Source organism: Equus caballus, chromosome 25 (assembly GCF_041296265.1).
Source record: "Equus caballus isolate H_3958 breed thoroughbred chromosome 25, TB-T2T, whole genome shotgun sequence".
Taxonomy (NCBI): Eukaryota; Metazoa; Chordata; class Mammalia; order Perissodactyla; family Equidae; genus Equus; species Equus caballus.
In genome coordinates this window covers 34,019,885-34,042,980 of record NC_091708.1, presented here as the reverse complement: position 1 = coordinate 34,042,980, position 23,096 = coordinate 34,019,885, and the positions used below count along the sequence as shown (strand labels likewise).

General features: G+C 45.5%; 2 protein-coding genes across 3 annotated transcripts in view; one reads left to right on the top strand and one right to left on the bottom strand.

The window, feature by feature from the left end:
* MORN5 (MORN repeat containing 5) overlaps positions 1-9,236 on the bottom strand; it is a 32,963-nt gene extending 23,727 nt beyond the window's left edge. Inside the window, exons 1-4 of one of the 2 annotated variants that reach the window (XM_001501458.6) lie at positions 9,036-9,236; positions 5,614-5,761; positions 3,804-3,915; positions 79-210 (exon numbers count right to left, since the gene is read on the bottom strand). In XM_001501458.6, the coding sequence (XP_001501508.2) occupies positions 79-210; positions 3,804-3,915; positions 5,614-5,761; positions 9,036-9,082 (439 nt within the window). In that variant the 5' untranslated portion in view covers positions 9,083-9,236. Of the gene's footprint in view, positions 1-78; positions 211-3,803; positions 3,916-5,613; positions 5,762-9,035 lie in introns of those variants that run through there. The other variant, XM_014736019.3, reaches the window with a different exon arrangement.
* A 37-nt stretch (positions 9,237-9,273) lies between these two features.
* On the top strand, positions 9,274-22,547 carry NDUFA8 (NADH:ubiquinone oxidoreductase subunit A8). Its single transcript, XM_001504714.4, has 4 exons — positions 9,274-9,426; positions 15,111-15,274; positions 18,378-18,543; positions 22,228-22,547. Exons 1-4 carry the CDS (start codon positions 9,376-9,378, stop codon positions 22,363-22,365), a joined length of 519 nt encoding a protein of 172 aa, XP_001504764.1. The 5' UTR covers positions 9,274-9,375; the 3' UTR covers positions 22,366-22,547.
* Positions 22,548-23,096: the final 549 nt, after the last annotated feature.

Sequence of the window (23,096 nt, the reverse complement as noted above, 5' to 3'; positions counted from 1 at the left end):
TATGTGAGATATATGCACAAACCCGTATGTGGACAAGAGAAGAGAAAACATGTGCCACAGGTGTCAGAATAACCATACCTGCATTTCTCAGGAAGCGATTCTTATAGTCCTTGACTATCCTCGTGACCGGGTCATAGAAGCCGTCCCCACAATCATAACAGCCTTTGGGGATTTTTCTAGGAGGATCCATATTGGTGAGTTGAGAGATACCTTGAAAGGACATAAAGGATAATTAACTCGGCCTCAAGGTCCAATCCAAACCCAGTTCTCCCTAAAGCCCACTTTTGGCTGGTTGCTCATGCGAACATCTGGCGTCACTGCTGGACTAAACACTCCTATGCGGGGCGCAGAGCAGGGGCAGCAGGAGCAGAGCCCCCAAGGGGCTTCCTGAGAACGGCTCTGTGAGCAGAGTCTTGGGGACTAGACCCCTGTCTTCTTCCTTGACCCCATCCTCCATTTCTAGGGACACCATGACTAGGGCACAGGTTCTGGAGACAGACAGACCCTGAGGACGCATCAGAGCGGGCATGTGGATAGAAAGGCATGTCCAGGACAAGGATGGCGCTCAAGGTGCGGGCAAGGGCCAGAGGCAAGAGACATCGTGCCTCACACAGGAAAACTTGTGGAGCGACGCACACATAAGAAGAACAAGAGGAAAGAAATGGGTCCGGGGGCAAGGGTCAGGGAATGGAGAACTTCGACTCTCACCAAACGACCATATAGCTGCCGTTTACTGAGTGCTTATTATGGGCCAGGCCTGCTGCTAAGTGCTCAACCCCTACTATTTCACTTAATTCTCACAGCAACCCTGTGGCCTTGTTTTATAGATAAGAAAACTGAGACTCAGAGAGGTCAAGTAATTTGCCCAAGGTTATGCAGGTAGGATGCAGCTAGATACCCAGCACTGTAACCTATATGCTAAGAGGCCAATGTCTGGGGAGGAGTGGGCCTGGGCACCACCCCCAGGACTGGGGACATTGGAACCACCAGGACAGAAAGAGGAGCTGGTGGACCATTTATGTTGGAATTCTGGGGCCTGAATACAGGGTACAAGGTTGGAATAAACAACTTCTCAGGTTCCGTCTGAGTTGTGCCTCCTGTAATTCCCCATCCTCTGACTGAGGGCTGGATGCTCACAGCTCAGGGCCCTGCACACAGTGGGTGCCCTTATGTCGGTTAACGATGACAACTAGGTATACTCCTGCCCAACAGTTTCCAAGTGCTTACTCCATGCCAGACGCTTTAGAGCCATTCCCTCGCTGAAGGCTCATGCCGATGCCCACTCACAGATGCTCAGAGTGGAGAAGGGGCAGCCTTAACCCTCACCCTGCCCTATCACGCCAGCCCCCCGAGGCTGAGAGGCGGCTGTTGAGCCGCAAAGTGCTGACTGACTTGGGCAGGAGGTGGGCACTTAGGATGAAGCTGCTCTGCTGGGAGTCTCTGGACGAGAAGGGAAGGCTGCAGGTCGCCACACTGCCTTCGAGACTGGCAGAGGCCTAGCTGTGGCAAAACCAGACGCTGTGTGAGAGCAGAAGGCCTGAGGCCCGGGCTCTTTGCCTACAGGCCTCAGTTGGGGTGAAGAGCCCACAACAAAGTCCAGGCCCCATCATCACTAACCCAGGAGGAGCCATTTTCAAGCCATTTACAAGTGGTATCTAGAGTGGCAGCTCTTTGAAAGCAGAGACTGTGTCCTCTCAGCCTTCAGTCCTCCGGGGCCCAGCCAGTCTGTGACACAGAGTCGGTGCACAGGAAACGTTCATTCATGTCGCTGCCTTAACTTCCCTAAGTGCACCCCGTCACCTCCCACTGCGATGTCAATATTATTGCCTCTGCTTATTGAGCACCTACTATGTGGCAGGCAATGTGCTAGGCACTGGGGACACAGTGGTGAGTGAGACAGAGCCCGTGCCCTCAAGGAGCTCACAGTTGGCTCAGGAAGAGAGATACTGAGCTCTCATGATAGAGAATCTTGCTGCTCTGTGAGAGGGAGACCTTGGTTGGAATTCAGGGATGGGGGTCCCAGAAAAAGGGACATTCAGCCGAGACCTGAAGGATGGGAAGGAGTTATTGGAGGCAGAGAGAGGGTTAGAGCATTCCAGGCAGAGGGAATGGCAGGAAAGATCCGCTCTCTTCAAGGAACAGAGAGAAAGCAAGCATGGCAAGGGAGGAGAAGAAAATCTGAGAAGGGTGGGTAAGAGGCAGGGGACATCAGCAGGAGCCAGAGAATGCAAGTTGTTTCAAGAATTTGGAACCTTATCTTCAGGATAGTGAGGAGGCACTGAAGAGCGCGCGCACGCGCGCGCGCGCGCGCGCGCGCGTGTGTGTGTGTGTGTGTGTGTGTGTGTGTGTGTGTGTGTAGGGGATGGAAGCGACCATAGAGTGGAGAACAGCCTAGAGGGGGATGAAGCGTGGATCTCAGGAGACCAGAGAATCGAGGGGAGAGGATGGAGGTCTCGAACAGGGCGGTGGCGGAGAGGATGAAGGAAACCCGGCTTGGCACATGGGGGTGCTCAGTAAACAACTGCCTAATGCACTAATGAATGAATGTATTTAAGAGGCAGAGTTCACAGGACTGGAGATTGCACACGGGGGAAGCAGACGGCAGGATCAGGCTAACCTAAGTGGACGGGAGTGACAGTCTCTCAGGGAGCAGTCACTGGGCAGGGTGCGCTGGGGGGGAAGGTAATGAATTCAGTGCAGACCAGTTGAGGGACAACCAAATATGGGTACGGAAGAAGCTGGAGGCAGGAATCTGAGGCTTGGGGATTTTGACTTCAGTTTGGAAGTTGATGGTAAATGAAGGATTAGAAGTAAATCAACTTGTTTAGGGAGAGGGTACAGAATGAGAACAGAAGAGCACCTAAAGCCAGAGAGCCCTGGAGAAGCCCAGAACTAATAACTGCTGGGAGGAAGAGCCGGCAAAGGAGAAAAAGGAAGAGGAGAAGGCTCACCTCGTCGAGTAACTGATCCAAGGCCGCAAAGCCAGGGTTTGAGCTCAGGTCTGCTGACTCCAACCCTGGGTGCTTTCTGGAGGTTTCTGTCCTCACAGATGTTGACTTGCCCAGGCTCATCCCACTATCGACAGGGAGCGCTAGGACTCAAACCCAGACCTTCTGGCTCCTTGCTCTGCCAACCACCCTGCATTATCCCATAAATTAGGGTTTATTTTGACAGTTTGCAAAGTCACTTTCCCATCTGTCATTTTGGATCTATTGTCTCAGCTGTGCAAAAGACTATGCTCTCGAGGTTCAGCTGACTTCACATGATTCTCAGAAACACAGATGAGCTCCTTCAGTTGTCGCTCTCTGAATCCAGACTCTGAATCAAGGCTCTAGGCCCAAATGTAACCCTCCTTAATGGAACACGACTTTTGCAGGAAGGTAGCATGACAGAGGGGACCTCAGAAAGGAAGACTTGGGCTTCAACGTGAGTTCTGCCCCTGGGAAATGTGTTGGGACTGTGGCCTCAGCTTCTTCCTCTATGACATGAGACTAAGAAGGCAGACATGGCAGGGCCACCTGGAGATTCTATGAGACAGGGATTATAGAGAGCCTCACTCAGCACCTGAAACGCAGAGCATCGCGCCTTCAGAGTTGGTCAATTTCAGTGTCACAGTTGGTACTACGAGTGACAACCGCTGAGATGTACCGTGTACCTGCTGTGTGCGCAAGACACTGTTGTAAACACTTTAGAAGTATTCTTATTTACAACGGACTTGTGAGGTAGATGACGTTATTGTCCCATTTTGCAGAACAGAAACTGAGGCACAGAGAGGTGTGAAGGAAAGGTAGGGTTTTGGGTACCTGCAGGCTTCAAGCCGTGGCAGATCTCAGTGTAAAACCTCCGATCGTAGCTGTCACAATAATGCCAGAACTCAGCGTCATACTGCAGCCCATCCGAGAAGGTGTACTCGCCCTGGAAGACAGGCAGCACGCACATGGGTCTGAGGAAGCCCTTTTGCCAAGAAGCACAGATGTCAAGGAAAGAGGTGGCTTTCTCATTGCCTCAGAAAAGAAGTGCTAACTATCACAATTATTATGGCTATGACGATTAGAAGGAATGGCTATAAAGCGCTGAGCTCTGGGCTTGGCACTCAAAATATGGCAACTCACTGTGTGACCTTGGGGAGATACCTACCCTTGGTTTCCTCATTTGTGGAATTGGATAATAATGTTATATATTTAATAGGGTTGATTCAATGAGATAATACGTGTAAAGCATTTAGCATAGTACCTGGCGTATAGTAAGCACTCAATAAATGTTATTATTATTCTTTTATTATTATCACAGCTAAAAAAGGTCAAAGGCATCAGTCACAGCCCTTTGTCCAAACACCTACCTTCTGCTTTTGCTGCTTTAACACTGATGGAAGCTCCAGGATGTGGACTTCACATTGGCCTGGGCATCAGGAAACATGGGTGGAAATTCCAACACTATGAATTCACCGTGTGACCTTGGGTAAGTCACTTCCCTTTCCTGGGGCTTAGATTTTCCAAGCTATAGAACAAAGAATGTTTCTTCACCTTTTTTAGGTCATGAGCTGTCCCTCATACACAGCCTTAGTGAATCTGATGAGAGCTGTAGATCTTTCCCCAGAGACAAATAGAGTCCCCTCTACACGGCAACTTTTGTATATAAATCAAGAGGTTTCACTGGTTCCCTGAATTCTGTTGATGCTCCACAAATCCCAGGTTAAGGACCCTTGGATTAGATGACTTACCATGACAGCAGTGGTGGTGGCAGCAGTAATACTAAGAGTGAACACTTATTGAGTGCCTACTGTGTGCCAGGTACTGAGCAAAGTGCTCATGTGTATTGCCTCATTTACTCTCACAACCATCCTAGGAGGTGCCTAGCACTATTGTGGCAGGCTGAATAATGGTCCCCCAAAGATGTCCACATCTAATCACTGGAACCTCTGAATAAGTTAACCTTACACGGCAAAAGGGACTTTGAAGATATGATTAAGTTAAGGATCTTGAAACAGGAGATTATCCTGCATTATCTGGGTGGGCCCAATGTAAGCACAAGGGTCCCTGTAAGAGGGAAGCCAGAGGGTCACAGTGATGGAAGACTAATGATGACAAAAGCAGAGGGAGAGAAGGAGATGCGACGACGGAAGCAGAGGTCGGAGTGATGCATGGCCACAAGCCAAGGAAAGCAGGCAGCTTCTGGAAGCTGGAAAAGGCCAGGAAATGCATTCTCCCATAAAGCTTCCAGAAGGAATGCAGCACTGCTGACCTCTTTTAGACTTCTGACTTCCAGGACTGTAAGATAATAAGTTTCTGTTGCTTTAAGGGACTGAGTTTATAGTCATTTGTTACAGCAGCAATATGAAACTAATACAACTATAGTCCCCAGTTGGCAGACAAGAAACACAAGTCTCAGAAAGGGAAAGTCATGGGCCCAAGGTCACACAGTTTGTTAGTGGCATAACAGGATTCACAGTCATCACAGCCTCTCTAGAGGGAGAGAGGCAAGAGATCCAGAGCCCTGGGAGAGGGAGCAGAGGAGAGAAGAAGGCACCAGACAGGGAGAGCAGGGGGTCCGTGAGGCGTGGCTCTTCTTGTCCCAGGCCGCACCCTCTGCAGCTCCCCTCCCCAGGCTGATCACCTTTACGACCAATCCGTTTTCCCAAACGGCATCGAATTGGCTCCCGCTGGGAAAGTACAGGGTTCCTTGGCCGTGAAACATGCCGTCCTTCATTTCCCCGACGTATCTTGTTTCGGTTGGGAGGATGTATTCAGCTTTGCCCTCCATCCTGTAAGGACACAGGGAAACCACTGAGCCCTGCACGGCGCGGTGGCCGGAGGATCAGAGGCAGGCGCAGGAACCTCATCCTCAGGGTCCTCGGAGGTTACTGTCCCAGCAATATTCTATTCAAAAACAAAATTTTTGTTTTGTTTCCCTCGAAAGCTCAAAAATTAGAGGGTCTGTGTTGTTGAAGGTGGGGGGGTGGGGCAGAGTTTGGTCTGTTTGTCCTCCCCCCCCCACCTAGAGGCCAGCCTGGAGTTCATGCTGCCCCAGGAAACACCCCGGGTAGGCCCAGAGAGGGGAGGGATGAGTCCAAAGCCACACAGTAAGCACTGCAAAGAGACCAGGCCCAGGTTTCCTGGAAGCTGGTTCTGCACCTTCCCTGTCCCCTGTGACTAGCCCAGCCCTGCCCTTTATACCACAAGGAGGAAACTTGGAAAAGCGTGAAATTTTGACAGGAGACATGGGTTAAATCCTACTTCACCATTTCCTAGATGTATCATCTTGGAGACTTTCCTAAACCTCTGTTTGTCTGTTTTCCTTCCTTCCTTTCTTTCTAATCCTTTCTTCTTTCCATCCTTCCTTCTTTTTTTCCAACAGATATTTACAGAGCACCCATGATATACCAGTACTGCTACATGTGCCGAGTCTGTTCTGCTGGATACAACAAGGACGCAACAGTGATCAAGGCAGAAGCAGTCCCTGCCCTCGAGGGAGCCCACAGGCTAGTGGGGGACACAGTTAAGGAGTTATGTAATGTGTGGTAAGCGCCGTGCAGGCGGAAGACAGGCCCCTCCAGAGCACAGGGCAGGGACCCCCAGCTCAAGCACTTACTTTGTGTGTGAAATGTCTGAGATTAATGCTCAAGATGAACTCAGATAACGTATAACGGTTTTCCAGTGAAGGGCCTGACATATAGTGAGTGCTTACAAAATGTGCTTTCATTCCTTCCTTCCTTCCTTCATTCCGTCTCCATTATTCCCCACTAGCTGGAAGCCACCACTCCCAACCCTGGAATTCTTTAGGCTTTTGTTGGTACCTCTGGTGGATGTGAGCACTTTCTGCCTTGCATTGAACTGTATACCTCATCTCCCCTATTTAATCAAAGCCTCTTGAGAGGAAGACCTTGGAATCTTCCGCTCTCAGAATCATGTCTCTTCTTAAACAGGTGCTCCGTCAACATCTACTGAGTAAGGAATGAAGGAAACAGAAGGGCCAGTGAACTGACTGAATGGATGACAGAAGATGCCACTGTGGCACAGGCCCCAAGCAGGGGAGCACTGTGGTTAAGGCACATCTTTTGAGAGATGCAAACCTGGAGTCCAGATCTGGCTCCACCTCTCTGTGCCTGTGTGACCTTGGGTAAGCTCCTTCACCTCTCTGAGCCTGAGTTCCTCATCTGTAAAATGGGGATAATGACAACACCCCATCCCCCAAAGTTGTTGAGACAATTGAATGAAATAATGGCCATGAAACAATAGCAGAATGCCTGGCACATTAGTAAGAGCTCACGGACTGTTTTGCTCTTATTCTGCTGAAGACGTGGGAGGAGACAGAACTCCTCTTCTCCTTCTTCCCTCCACCTCTTTGCCTGAGATGACATCTATCATTTCTAAGCACAGTCTCCAACTAAACCCTTCTTTGAGATTCGACCCAGGCCCCTTTTTTCAAACTGCAAACTAGACTTGATTGCTCAGACCTTCTACAGAAATCTCCAGCTCACCCAAAATGGAACGCATCCTCTCCTCCTCTAAAGGAGCCCCTCCTCCGAGTTCTCAGTTTCCATGAATGGTATCAGAATCCTCCAGGTCGAAGCCTGGAGCTGGGCACTGGGCGGGGACTGAAAGCAGTCTCTGAGTGGGACCAGGAGCCAATCAGTTGCCAAGTCCTGGTAATGAAATCCCCAAACTTCTCCGAAATTTTTCTCTTTCCTGCAGCTCCACTGCCTCTGCCTTGGCCCAGGGTCCTGCTGCCTCTTACTGGGACACCTGCGATGGGCTCTGACCTGGTCTCCCCATCTCCACTCTGCCTCCCTCCCTCCCTGTTTCCTTTCCTCCCGTCCTCTCCCTCGTTTTCACTTTCATTTTCCTTTTATTCATTCAAGGTGAAAAGCCTTCATTCCAAATTCAAAGTAAGTTCAAAAGAACGAAGAGAACTACTCTATAATGAAGATTTCAATCCATAATGAGGATATGATTACCATACCTCAAATATTATTCATTCATTCATTCGTTTGTTCTCTTATTAAATCATTCCGTCAAAATGTACTGAGTGCCTACCAGACATATGCACTATGAGGAGGGACACCAGGATAAAATAAATTAGATTTCCTAATGCCCAGCCCTACCACGGATCTATCACTGGCTCCTTCTGCCCAGAGAACTGTGCACCGTATTCAAATCTCTCTACATCAGAGCACAGACCCATCTTTCTATCTTCTGCCTCCGCTCTCTAGACACAGCCTACACTCCAGCCAAACTAAACTGCCTGCTCTTCCCCTTACAAGCCCCCTGAACTATTGCTCTTTAGTTCCCTCTGTCTAGAAAGATTCTTCATCTTGCATCTCCACCCACCTAAATCCCACCCAACCTTCAGGGCCCATTTCAAATATTATCTCCTCCATGAAGCTTTCAAGGACTGTCCCAACTGGATGCATCCTCTGTAGGAGCCCAGCAGCACAGCTCTGTAGTAGAAAGCTCATGGTCTGTGAGGTCAGACCTGGGTATTGATCCCTGCTCTGCCAAATGTCAACTCGGTGACTCTTGGCAAGGTATGTAATTACTCTGAGCCTCGCTTTTCCCATCTGTAAAATGGGGATGATGGTATCTCTTTCATAGTGTTGCTGTGAAGAGGGGAAGATTCAGGCAAAGCTACAATTTGAAATTATCTTCTCATTTATTTGTTTATTAGCAATACACCAACTAGACTAAAAGCTCCACGAAAGCAAAGATCTTGACATTTTTTAATATTCTTATTCCCATATCTAAAACTGGCAGATAGCAAACACACACACACACACAAATACCTATAAGGAATAAATGTTTCTCAGCTCTGCCACTTATGAGGTATGTGTCCTTGAGGAAGTAACTTTACTTCTCTGGGTCTGATTTTCCTGAACTGTAAGATGGCAATAAACAATCCCACCTGAAAGGGTTGTCCCAGTTTAAAAGGGATAAAGTTTGTGAAAGTGTCTGGCACAAGGCCCTTTGCAAAGGCAAAAAGACTACCGTCTTTTTCCAGTCACAGACGTTCAAGACACAGTGAATCAAATGAGGCCTTACCTCCCATCCACATACTCCCCAATATATTGGCTCCCCGTGTACTCCATGGCGCCCGCCTCAAGCTTCAGCTGTTGCGATCCCGGAGTCTCAGTGTGTCCCCCCTCACCATGACAACCAGCGGGATGGGCGGAGCTGACGCGAAGCCCCGCCCCCAGAGCCCAGCTGTCTTCCCGGCCTCGCGCACACTTCGCGTCTCGCGGTTGGGTGGAGCAGTGCGCCTGCGTGCCGCCGGCTGCGCATGCGCAGGCGGTAGGCAGCCCAAGGCGGTCGAAAGGGGAGTTCAAGGAGACGGGGGAGACGCGGCTGCGGGCGGCTCCTCGGGGTCTGGGCTACAGCCGTCATGCCGGGGATAGTGGAGCTGCCCACTCTGGAGGATCTGAAAGTCCAGGAGGTGAGGCTCGTCCGGAGAACAGGCAAGCGGGGCATAAGGCTGCAGCTTCCTGGGCCTGGGCCCAGCCGTGCTTCGACTCAGCGGACCCTGGGCCCTGGACCCCCACCCCACCTATGCCCCCCAGCATATACACAGGTCGACCACCAGACTCCCCCTCCTCAGCTCCGGGAATCGCCTCACCCCCACCCCATCCTGCAGTGGCTCTAGAGAACTCTCTTCTCCTTTTCCCCTCCCCCACAGCGATCTGCTTCTCCTTTACGTGAATAATAGTACTTTTTATTAAGCACCAACCAGGGCCGCTTTACTTACTTGATGTCACTTAATACTCAGACCTCCCTACGAAGTGAGTATGCAACCTCGGGTGCTCACAGTCGAGGGAGAGAGACACTCACCTTAAAGTAGCATCGTTGAGGCAGAGTACGTTAGAGTGGAGCTAGGAAACCGCAGAAAAAGGAGATGGTATTGGAGAGCGACATTGCTAACAGCCCTGGGAAGGTGTTTGGTAATAGGACATTTAAAGCATTCATTTATTCAAGAGAGAGCATTTGAATAATGACCATATGCACATACACTGGAAAATAAAAGATAATAGTTTTTGCCCTCATAGAGCTTATAATCTAATGGGGAGACAGACATATAAAGAAGCAGTTACAGTACAGTGTAGTTAATGCTGTGAGAAGTGAAGTAAAGACAGGATAATAGTAATTATAGCAAACATGGTCAAGCCTTTTCTAGATGTCAGACGGGATGCTAATTACTTTACATGCATTAATTCATCGAATCCTGCCAGCACCAGTATGAGGAAGGATATGATTGGTCTCTCCGTGTTATAGATAAGGAAACAGGTCCTGAGAGTAGAAGTGATTTGCCCAAGGTCGCATCACTAGTAAGTGACAGAGCTGGAATGTGAACCCAGGTCTGAGTTTAAAACCCATGCTTTTACACTACTGTATTACGCTCAAAAGCCCAAGAGTGAGAAGGCTTAGCAGAACCTTTTGTGTTTAGAGAGAAAGTGCTGTTTGACATGACTCTAGTGTCGGCGGGAAGGTGGAGACAGGACTGGGAAGCACATTCCACAAGGTCAGACTTTATCCTGTAAGTGATGTGGTGGGAAGAGCTGGAAGATTTTAAGGCAGTGGAGTGTCATGGCAGGACTGGGTTGTAGAAAGATCAGGCTACATTGGAGGAGAAGGAGGGCAAGACTAAAAACTGTGCCAGAAGTGATATCCCAGGCACTATGTGGTTTTACCTACATAACTTCACTTAATCTTCTTAGATGCCTGTGAGAATAGCAAGTCTTATTTTCCTCAGATGACATTCTTAGCTGTGTTCAGGGACTTTATAATATAGTGCTGTTTACTAAGATGTGGGGGGTGCTGCCAACAGTCAGTCTTTTGTTGTTTGCCCCACTGTGAAGCTGTGAAGCTGGGTTAGTCTTGAGTTGCTGTCTTTTTCATTGGAACTTTAATTTGGTTCAGCAAACATCTGAGATTCTACCTCCCGCAAGTCTTCAATATCTGGAATAAATTTGCCCTGAGGGTTCACGTAGTTGAATTGAGAAACAGATAATTACATAAATAACTAAAATGCAAGACAGAGTATGATTAGATGCTATGGAAGAGGGGCAGACATGGCTTAAGAAAAGAGAGTGGGATTTGAAGTTGGGTTTAAGTTCTAGGCCTAACTACTTGGTTAACCTTGATTAGTCACTCCTCGCATTTGCAGACACAGTTATTTTATTTGCAAGATGAAGTGATTCCAGCTGTATAATTCTCTGAGGCTACAAAGGGAACAGAGAAAGCACTTCTTGGGCATAATGTGAGACTTGGTACGTGGCATTTGACGAATGGCATTTATAGGCAGAGATGGAAGGAAGAACTTTGCAAGCAAGAGTAGAATCTGAGCAAAGGTAAGGAAATGGGAAAATACAGGAGGCCAAAAGTGGGTTCTGGGAACATGATTCCGTCTTTTGGGAGAACAGGAGATAGTCCCTTTTTGAAGGGTTGTGGGTGAGAAGGCTGGAAAGAGTTTGGATCCAAAAGGCTTTGAATACCCCTTAGGAAGTCTAGGCTTTATTCCGCTGTTAAGGCTAAATCCTTCAAAGGTTTTCTTGCTAATTTGTTTTAATAGAGTGGAATAAGAATTGTCTCTTAGGAGGATCACTCCAGCAGCTCTGTGAACAATGGACTGAAGAGAGGAAAAGAAAAGCACGGAGACTAGTCTTGGTGGCTGTTGAAATAATTGAGGAAGATGTTAAGGACCCCAGCATAATCGATGACTGTGCCTCCAGAGAGGAAAGAACAGATTTATCTAGAATTGATCAGACTTAGCAACGAGTTGGATATCAGAGGCAAGAAAGGTTGAGGAATCTGTCAGATTTGCAGCTTGATGGTAGGGCTGGGGAAGCCAGAAGGAGCAGGTCTGAGAGGCATTTAGACATATTTTGGACCGCACTGACTTTTGAATTATGACACCTCCCTGTGGAAAAATTCGGAAGCTTTGGGTTGGAAACTCCTGTACACATGGACAATTTTGAGTAAAAATAATAGCTCATATTTCTGATGTGCTTTCTGTGTGCTAGCCACTGTTCTTAATAGTTTTATATGTATTAACTCATTTAATCCTCATAACGGTTCTATCAAATAAGTACCATCATCCTTCATTTTACATAAATTAAGTAAACTATAAGTTGTGGTGTAAATTAAGTACTAAAATAAGAGGTGCGGACATGGTTTAAGGGAGAGAGAACAGACTGGAAGATTGGTTGTGGATTGTAAGACTTTTTCTGCCCGCCTCTCCCACCTGCAGACTGTCTAAACCTGCTGGGCACTGAGGCTGTTGTGAGGATAAATGAGGAAGGACGTTGAAATTCTGTGTTCTTTGAGACAAAGGGAACGGAATGAATCTGAGAGGGTATTCGCGGTGAGCAGCTGTGAAAGGCTGTTGTTTCTGCTGGGATTCATCAGCCTCAGTGAAGAGGCAGGTGAGGGCCGATGGTGCCATCTGAAGTTCTTTGCCTCCTCAGTGGTGGGGATGTGATGGGTAGGGGCTTGACTGGAGGTCACAGTCGCTGGATTCCAGTTCTCTGGCTGTCACTGACGTGCTGTCATCTTGAGCACGTCTCTCCTTTCCCTCGGGAAACAGAATCAGTGAGTGGTTCTCATCCTTTGTTTCCCTGTGGTAAGCATATTTGACGTGCTTAACAACATGGGTCTACTTACGTTTTGATAAGACCTTTACATTTGTAGGAAAGTGAAGCAAAGAATGCCGTAGGCACTTTTGGGGCGTGATAGCTCTGAAGGCCTTTGGGTAATTCAGTCAGCTACTTGAAGATGTTCTAAGGCATTTGACAAGGAAGTAAATACAGCTAACTTAATTTTTAAAATATATTAAGCTTTAGAAAAAGATCGAGTCCTGATTTTTCTTCTCTTAGCTCTCTATACGTAATATAGCAAGTGTGTACCACTCAACCTACATAAACTCTTATTATCAAAAACTGTAATACAAAATTTTACAGATTTTTTAAAACAAATTTATTAGAATTGTCATGGCAAATTCCACTTACATCGGAAGTTCACCTTTGCTTTGATAATTATAAGAGTTTATTCTCCTCATCCTGTAGTGTGTAGATGAATTATTCTCTTCATCTTTCCTTGCCTTTTATCATATTAATAATTACCTAAGCTGTGTGAAAGTCATAAAAAACAAAACTATAAAATTTTTATTATAAAAGTAATAATTATAAAATTATTCTTACATAGAAATCCTTAATAAAATATTTGCAAATCAAATCCAGTGGTATCTTAAAGCATCATACACTATGACAGACTAGATTTTATTCTAGATACAATGGGTCAGTTTTAGAAAATTTGTTAATGCTCTACATTACATTTATAGATTAATGAAAAAGAAACCTGAAAATTTCAGTCTTTCCAGAACAACAGTGGAAAACAACAACAGTAAAACAAAACCAATTAGGATTAGAAAGAAACTTTCTTAATGAGGAATATCCAAACAACTATATCCCAGACACCTAGAGCAAATACCATACCAAATTGTGCTTTAAAGTTTAGAAAAAGGCAAGGATGCCCACTACCATCACTGTTCATCTGTGTTATCCTGGAGGTTTTGGTCGGAGCAATAAGATAGGAAAAGAGAAAAAGAAGAAAAAATTATGTAGATATTAGAAAGGGAGAAAGGCAATTTTTATTTGTAAGTGGAAGTTGATCCTCTCGAGTTTTGTATCAGAACTGACAAGAGTTCAGTATGACGACTAGAGAGAAGATCCCGCGTACAAATGAGCAGTAGCCAATTTGAAATCGAATAGAGAAAATATCCTATTAGATAGTGTCAAAAATGTTACAATACCGAGGAACAAACAAGAAATGTGCCAGGTTCCTATATGAAGGAAACTATAATTTTAACCGAAGGACCTAAGAATGAGCTGAATAAATGGGGAAACTACTGTGTTCTGAATGAGAAGGCTAATTCTCTCCTCTCTTGTGACTGTTACATCCCCAGTACCTGCACAGAGTGAGTGCTCAGCAGATACTTGTGCAAACACTATTTTGGGTGCTTGGTGAGCCTAGTAAACATTACAAGTAATTATGGTTTAGTTTGGGAAGAATTGACGTCTTTACAGTGTTGGATCTCTGTTGAAAACAAAATCCCTGCCCTCTTGGAGCCTGTGTTCTAGTGGTCACACGTAGACTGACCACTGATGCTCGCTTATATAAGATGATTAGGGAAAAACTCTGAGGAAGTAAAATTTGAGCAGAGACCCAATATTATAAAAGTACCTGTTCCCTTCTAATTTAATATATAACTGAACAATGCAATTCCGATGCAGATTATTGGAGGGGAGGGGTGTTCATCTGGAAGATAGCCGAGACGATTTTGAAAAGGAAGAATAATGAGGATGGTCCTTCCAGACAACAAAATGTTCTGATAAGTTACAGAATTGAAACATTTTGGCATTGGCCCTGGAAAGGTTGATCCAGAAAGAGGCCGGCAGGACCCTTGCATCAGCAGCTATAAGACAGGCCCTGGACGGTGTGCCGTTCCTTGTGAGCCAGCTGTAACTACATTGTGTTTCTCAAGAAAATGTACTGGAATACAAGTGAGTGAGACTAAGATAGTTACAAGGATGGCTACCTTGAATATACTCTACAGTTTAAAAAATTCACAAATTTTAGTACTTCATTATCAGTAATAACTTGCTGGACAGATGTTCTTACTGATCCCTTCCAGTCTCTCATCTTCTGTGAATCTGTAGTCTTCTGGGGATTCTTTCTTTCTACTATGACTCTTTTCTTGGAGGGAGACTCCTCTAAGCTCCCCAGAGTGGGTTCCTCCCCTTACATCCCAGAAGCCTCCATCTCCCTCCAGAGCTCCACTGTCTCCGGCATAAAGATCTAAGGATTCTATTAGGGCTGCGGTTCCCTTGTGTCTGAGATGGAGATAGTCGTGTCAACCTAAGAAGGTGTAGAAACTCACACATGTGATCTCTCAAGCACTGTAGACCCTGAAGGATTATTGTGGCAGTCCCTGTCTTTAATTTTCTTGGCGAAGTCAGAACAGTGCTCCCTTTGTGTTTCCTCTGTTTTGACCAGCATGGGGTGAAGTTGGGAAGTGATGTCCTGGTCACAAATCTGTGGGCTTTCTCCCATTGTTCCTTTCCGCAGGTGAAGGTCAGTTCTTCTGTGCTGAAAGCCGCTGCCCATCACTATGGAGCTCAGTGTGATAAGCCCAACAAGGAGTTCATGCTCTGCCGCTGGGAAGAGAAAGACCCGAGGCGGTGTTTAGAGGAAGGCAAGCTTGTCAACAAGTGTGCTCTGGACTTCTTTAGGTAAAAATCTTTTCACATCAATGCCTGTTTGGTTGAAACATTAAGCTATATGTATCTTGGTGAACATCCTACTAATTAAATGGAAGGATAATTTTCATGACTAATTTTAGTGAGAAATGCAATGCTTTGAAATCAGATAGACGAAAATAAGCACACAAAAAATATTTATTTCTATTTGTTTTTACTGGTTGGCAAGTTCTTTAATCTCTGTGAATCTCAATTTCCAAATTATAGAATAATACCTATCTTATTTATATAGGATTGTTATGAAAAGTTTGAAAAGGCACATAGAAACAACTCAGCACAGTGCTTGCTAGCAGGTATTCAGTAGATTGTTACCATTATCATTACTGTAGAACACACAATTAGGATGGAAGGAAAAGTATGTTCAGAGTTAAGCTTTTAGGTAGGCCACTATGCTTGATACTGTGAGTGAAGAAATCCAAATTGTAGAAAAATGGTTTAACAACCACATTAGTCAGAACTCTTTTAAAAGGGACAGAGACTCAACTTGAAGCGAATTGGCTCATGTAACTGTAAAGTCCAGAAATAGGCCTGGCAACAGGCAGGGCTGGATTCAAGGGTGTAAATAATTTCATAACCACTCGGTGTCTTTTTGCCTCTCCTTTTCTCCCCCGTCTCTTAGTTCTGCTTCTTTCGGTCGAACTCATTTTCAGAGACTCTTTCCTTGCTGTAGCACAAACGGCCACCAGCTGCTCCAAGCTGCTATGCTCCTTACTTAGCAGACCTAGAGCAAGAGTGCCAGTTCTCCAGGAGTGTGAGCAGAGGGCCCTGGACTGAGTGTGATTGGCCTGGCTGGGTGATTTCATATACATATCTTTGAATCAGTTGTGTTTTGGGAGATAAAATGCTGTGATTGGTCAGGCCTGAAGTGGGAGTAGACTTAGATTCATCTAAACCACATTGATGAAAGAGAGGGAGGGGTTGTTCCCCAAAGGAGAATTAGAAGGATGTTACGGAAGAATGGGAAATAATTGCTGACTGGGTAAAACGCACAGATGTCCACTACAATGACGTTAGAGGAAAAAATCAAATTCCTTCACATAATAGCTGCTTTCCTTCTTTCTTGCTTCTGTCTTTGTCCACATGCAAGGATATTTTTGTGGTTTAAGTTGTAGTGTGTATTCATTTTTCTCTTGGAACTTTTGGGAACATTCTTTCAAGTTGCTGTATTGTCTTTATGATCATCATTTTTAATGGCTATGTAACATTCCATCAGTAGATAAACCAGCCATAATGTACCCGACCAATTCCTGTTATTAAACATCCTTGTTGATTCCAGTTTTGGATAAATCTGCAGTGATTACTTTTGTCTGTAGATCTTTTTCATTTTTTAATTCCTTGGCGTAAATTTCCCCGCAGTGAGATTATTCCATAAAAGGCTTTGAACATTATTTATGGCTCTTGAACCGTAGTCACCATATTTTTGAAGTTGGGTCAGTTTATGCTGTCCTCAGCACTATATCTTGGAATACCTCACCAGCATTGCATATTATTTAAATATTTGACAGGTACAGAATGGTATTTTATTCTTGCTTGAATTTGTGTTGATTTGATGGTTAACAAGGTTGAATGTGTGTTTGTAAGATTTTTCCTTTTCTAAGAGAACTTTGGCAAAGGCTTTCTCCTTTGGCCCAGAGGTGGAATGTTTAAGTGGGAAATGTTTGGATTTCACAAGCTCCCCAGGTGCCTCACTGCCTCGAGGAGAGGAGTTTCCCATTGCTGCCGTTCCTCCTTGTAGGTGTTAGTAGATAATGGTCCATTGGGTGTGGGTGCCAGGGTAACAGGCTCCAGAACAGACTAAGTACTAGAGTTGTGCGTTACAGCCCGTCTTGTGCTGCAGCACAATGGAGGAACACAAAACTCCCATTGGAGGTGGTAGGTCACTACCAGAGTGATTCTCCAGTGGAGGTTAGGTTGGTGCAATTTTGTACCATGGAAATCCAGCTCAGTGAGGCTAGAGGGGATTCAGAAAAGTTCCCAAGGGCGTTGATAGTCCTTCTTCATGTTGCACACCCCGCCACCCCCAGGGTTATACTCGGAATACCTGGGAACGTATATAAGAAGCTGGTAACATTGGTTGCCTCCCAGGAGAGGAACCGAGCAGGAATGGAAAGCAGATTTTCGCTGAGTATTTCCTTCCACCTCTCTGAGGTTCTTCCTGAGGCAGGTTAAATAAGATTCCTGTGTTGAGTGTAGCTAGATTCTTGGAGTATGACAACAAGCACTTCATAATTATTATTCCTTTGCGGGGTGGAGGTGCTCTGCATTTCTTCCACTGCCTCAGATAAGGCTTTTAGATAAAATAATGGTATTCTTGCTTGAATTTGCGTGTATTTGATTACTAGCAAGGTTGAATGGTAAGAGAAGGTATTTTGCAAAATAATTGAGGTTTATCCTTTTTATACACAAAAGCTACTATTTCTTTAACCATTTTTGGTGGTCACAAAATGAATTATATCCTACCTTGCTTCTTAAGAGAGGACCAAATATAATTTAACTTTAATGACAAGGATTAGTCTCTCTTTTGCTGATTACGTTAATAGGCCGAGGACCTTTAGCTTTGAGGAGTGTAGGGCGGTTTGCCTCTCCACTGAATGACCCCAGGATCATCTGCTTGTTAGTTTGTGTGTTTGCTTTTTATAATTCTGTCTCCTCCTTTGCCATTGTCTGTCATCTCTGACTTCCGTCAGCATGCCCATCTCTGATTATGCCTCCTTCTCTTCTCAATTTGCTACGCTGATAATCTTTAGAATTGGATCTAAGGGAAAGAATAGGGCCCAAGTGAGGAGTTCTCCTCTGAGTAAAATGAATGCACCTTAGACCACCATCTTTTGGCATTTCTTTTCATTTATTTGTGTTACTTAAAGAAATTAGGTCTTACTTCTCAGAAATCTTGATTTACTTATTGGTTCTCAACCTGAGGATGTCCAGGTTGTCTTGTAAGTGAGATAAGAGTATTTTCTCCCACACCTTTCAGAAAACAGGGCTGTGTGTTTGAGGTCTGTACCTGTTTTTCCCACATTTTGTCTGGTTTTTGCTGTTTTGCACAGAGCTACCCTAACCTCACCCACTTTTCCAGGCAGATAAAGCTGCACTGTGCGGAGCCCTTCACCGAGTACTGGACCTGCATCGACTACTCCAGCCTGCAGCTCTTCCGTCACTGCCGCAAGCAGCAGGCCAAGTTTGACGAGTGCGTGCTGGACAAGCTGGGCTGGGTGCGGCCTGACCTGGGGGAGCTGTCAAAGGTAACAGAGGCTTCCTGCTGGTGGTCTGCCTCTCTCACTAAGGGTGGGTAAAGGCAGGCGGTGGCAGAAAAGGGTCTTCTATGAGTACAGGATGATGTGAGAAATCCACACTTACCAAACAGGTTAATTAGAGAGTAATTGTACACAATCCAGAAGGGAATTTATTTAATAGAAATATTCTTTTAAGTAGATCTTTCAGCATGTGCAGATTTGCTTTTGGTTAATTAGCTAATAGAAGAACAGAAGGGAGGGGGCTGGCCTGGTGGTGTAGTGGTTAAGTTCACGCGCTCTGCTTCGGTGGCCTGGGGTTTGCAGATTTGGATCCCAGGCACAGATCTAGCACTGCTGGTCAAGCCATGCTGTGGCGGTGTCCCACATAAAATAGAGGAAGATTGGCACAGACGTTAACTCAGCGACAATCTTCCTCACACACACAAAAAGGAGAGAAGCGAGTAGATGAGGATAGCAAAATATTAGGGGACACTGTTGGTGAAACATTGAGGTTATTGTGGAATTCAGTGGGAAATAGGATCAGAGTTGTGCCAGGTTTTTCAGGAATATGCATAAGATAAGAGTACATGCCTGTAGTTTACAAAGTGTGTTTTCATACTCTTTCTCCTGTATATCCTATCTCAGTTGTGACACCACCATCTGTTGAAACATCAGAGTCAGAAACCTCAATGTCTTTTTTCTTCACTTCAAACCCTTTCTTCCTTTATACAGTCAGTAGTTCCTATAGATCAGCATCTCCTGGAATATTTTTTAATGCTCTCACTGTCCCCACTTCTTGGACAGGAGTTCTTAACCCAGGCTACATGAATTTCTGGGAGGGGGGTGGGGATCAGTTTGGATTTTAGAAGGCAGTGCATCTTCTGAAATCGAAGAATTTAGGATATAATTACATCTTCACTATAGGCGTGATCTGTGTGGAATATAGATCAAATACCACTTTGTTTTTAAAAACCTTTCAGGGGCTCCCCATTGTTTACAGGATAAAGCATCCTCTCCATATCACGGCATATAAGGCCTTTTATGATCTGACCCATCCCTGCTTCTTGAGCCTCGTCACCCACCATTCCCTCTGGGACAGCATAGGCAGCAAGGCATGGAGGAGAAAACTCAGGTTTTGAATGGAGAGAGATCGGAGATTTGAATCTTGCTTCCACTAGTTAATTGCTATGGAATCCTGAGCAAAGTGCTTACTATTTCCTATCCCAGCACATCTGCAAAATGAGTGCAGGATTAATCCCTAGTTTTCTGTGAGGATGAAGCCAGATAATCTGTGGAACTCTTCAGCCTAGTACTTGGCACATGGTCCACAATTAGCCTTTGTTCCCTTCCCTTTGTGTATAGTATCTGTGCATAGTTGGGTCTTAAGCTTGGTGTCATAAGTAGATAAACGGCTTAGCAATGTTTTTTGTATCTGCCTTGATTGTCTTAACTTCAGATACCTTCTTTTGCTGTACTAAACAAATTATTTTAAATAGTTGATACTTCTAAATTGGAAAGTGGTGGAACTTATGCATTTAACAATTAAAACTACCTTTTCTCATTTCTGTCTCTCATGAAAGGAGAGTTAACAAATTGTGCTGTTAAGAAAGCATATTTATTCCTGAATCTTTGTATTAACATTTTTAAAAACCTGTAAAATAAAGTATTGTTGTTTAACTCTTTCTAGCATCCAGTCTCTTTCTAGGAAGGTGCTATCAGCTGGATACAGCCTGTATTTTAGCGTCATTCACTTCCTCGTTCTGTTCCCACTGGATTGCCCTCTCTTCTGCGTTCCGCTGGTGAATTCCTGCTCACTCGTCTAGTCTCAGCTGAGATGTCAAGTTCTTTGAGGTTTCTGACTCTCCTAGGCAGAATTGCGTTCTCTCACCCATAACTCCATCATCCTGCTAATACTACTATTGAGAAAAACGTATGGAGCACCTGCTGAACGTCAGGCACCTTGTGTCTATTATCCTAGTAACCTGGGAGCTAATAGCCTCACTTTAGAGCTGGGAGGCGCAGGTGAAGTGGGCTGCGCAGGGTCGTTTGCCTAGCAGTTAGGTTGAGCACATGCTTCTGTTCTTTTTCTCTGAGTGTGGTGCAGAAGAGGAAGTTGTTTTATTGTTCTTTCCACAGTAATTTGTCTTTTAAAGGGGGCTTTTTATTACTTTGAGTTTGAGAAACCCCATTTTTCTAGATTTGTTTCATAGCTATCTTCAGTTCCTTAAAGGAGCTTCAGATACCAGCTGGGGTCCTTTGGAATTACTCTATCAAGCAATGAGGAACCATTAGTGATCTCTAAGTATAGCAGAGAGATGAGACCACTGTTGTAAAAGCAAACAAAAAACTACTCTGGACTTGAGTCAGAAAACTTGGGTTTGGGCTCCAGCTCTGACGTTTACCGTGGATCTTTATCTCAGACAGGTCAACCTCCGCGGTCCTCATCTGTGAACTAAAGATAATAATGCCTCATAGGGCGCTTACAGTAATAATTGTGTGATTGTGTACATGAAAGCTCCATTCACAGTAAATGGTTTTTGAGTTTGTACATATGGGAAGACTAATCTGGTCATACTACATGGAGCAGCTTAGAGTTCAGACCACTAGATAACTAGACTGTTAATAATTATGGCTTGTGTCTTTCCACTTCTCTGGGCCTGTTTCCTCATGTTTAAAATGAGAATAATTTCTGCTGGGTTTCTGATGGAGATTTTTGTGGCCATCAGGGGATAACGTGGGTGTAAACACCTTCCATCTCTCTCCTTGGTACCGCAGCTCACCATCTTGCCTGGCCTGTTGGCTCAGCTCTCCAGACTTGGTCGTGTCCCTCTCCAGCCCAGCTTCTACACCTTCCAGCTTGCAGATGTGTTTGAGTTACTTCCCTGCTTTGTTGGCACCTGTTACCCTCAGGTGAAAACTCAGACACTCTGCATATCGTTCAGTACCCTTCATCGCCTGGCCCCTGCCTTCCAGTGCAGCATATTATTTAAAAGCATAGGCTTTGGCCTGGGCAGATCTGGCTTTGAGAACTAGGTCTTGCCCTTTCCTCGGTAGCCCCAGTGAAGCTCTGTCAAATGACCTCCGAGGAGTGTGAGAATGAGATGGAATAATGTGCTCAGCCTCATGCCTGGTTGGGTGCTTCATCTCCCTCCGCCATTCAGGCAGCCTTTGCCTCAGCCATTCTAAAGACGTGCCTCTCTGTCTTCCTACTACTGTTTGTTTACTTGCAATGTCTTTCCCTCCCTAATCTTCCAGCTGGCTCCTGCTCATCCTTTAAGTTCTTCAAGCTAAATGTCACACCCTCAGAAACAGTCTCAGCCCCTGGCCTTCGGGAGGGGTTAGATGGGCAGAGTCTTTGTTCTCCCAGCACTCAGTTCATGTCTCAGTTACGATAATTCCGATAAGAAGTCGATTTCTTGTCTGGCTCCCTCACTAGGCTGTGAGACCCTGGAGGACAGTGTGTATCTTGTTCCCTTTTGTATCTCTAACTTCTACCACCTGGAATGACACAAAGTAGGCTTTCTTAAATGTTTATTCAAGGGTTAACTGAGTCTAAATGTGATTTGCCGGGCTTCAAAGAAGAGGGTTGTTGGGGCAGCAGGAGCAGAGGAAACATTGGGAGGTGGGTTTATGGTCACAACTGCTCCACCCAACGTTCATCTAACATGCCTCTTTCCTCTTCGCCTCTCACAGGTCACCAAAGTGAAAACAGATCGACCTTTACCAGAGAACCCCTATCACTCAAGACCAAGACCAGAGCCCAACCCTGAGGTAGAAGGTGATCTGAAGCCTGCCAGACATGGCAGCCGTCTGTTTTTCTGGACCATGTAAAGATGGGTCCATGGCCCACACTCAGTCACGCGCCCAGACGACGACGGATGAAGCTCCTGTGCAGTTTGCATCGACCGATAGAGTGTTCTTTCCGGGATCACAAACGTTAACAAAAAAGTTAATTTATGTGACTTGGCAGTTATTCTATACCATTTCCTGGCCATTAAAAATTTTAAAGGAAACAGTTGTATTTTATTATGTTTTATATAACCTTTGGCCTCTAAAGATGACTTCCCTTGCTTTTTCTTGTGGTCCTGCCTCTTCCTCTCTCTCTGCTTTAAGAAGGCGTTCACCAGTGTGGCAGGTGAGCCGCGTTAGATCTCGGAGAAGTGACTGTGTAGAGGAAAGGCTTTGTTACCTGAGAGAGCTCCTTGGGTGTGTCTGTGTTCACACATTTTGAAGTCTCAACCCTTCCCATGCAACATCTCAGACAAATAGATTTCCTAAAGGTCGTACAAGGGAAGCGTCCAGGATAGGAGACGTGGAGAAACACGTTGGAGTCTTGTGACTCAGGCCATGGGAGGGGCCTCCTGGCTGGGTCTTCGGCAGTCTCGCTCACAGTTTCTTAAAGAACCAAACTTCCACCACTTCCCCTTGATATCCCTTCCTCAAGCATATAACCCAGATGTTTTTCCTGATAGACAAGAGAGGTGGAGGCTGAGCTCCCAGCTCCAAAGCCAGGAAGTCGGGAGGTCCAAGTGTCAATTCCAACCTTGGGTGTGTTCCTTAAC

Excerpts from the sequence above, each read along its gene's own strand:
- NDUFA8 (XM_001504714.4), top strand. The coding sequence starts at position 9,376 with ATGCCGGGGATAGTGGAGCTGCCCACTCTGGAGGATCTGAAAGTCCAG. Across the intron at positions 9,427-15,110 it reads AGGATCTGAAAGTCCAGGAG|GTGAAGGTCAGTTCTTCTGT; the intron begins GTGAGGCTCGTC and ends TCCTTTCCGCAG. Across the intron at positions 15,275-18,377 it reads TGTGCTCTGGACTTCTTTAG|GCAGATAAAGCTGCACTGTG; the intron begins GTAAAAATCTTT and ends CCACTTTTCCAG.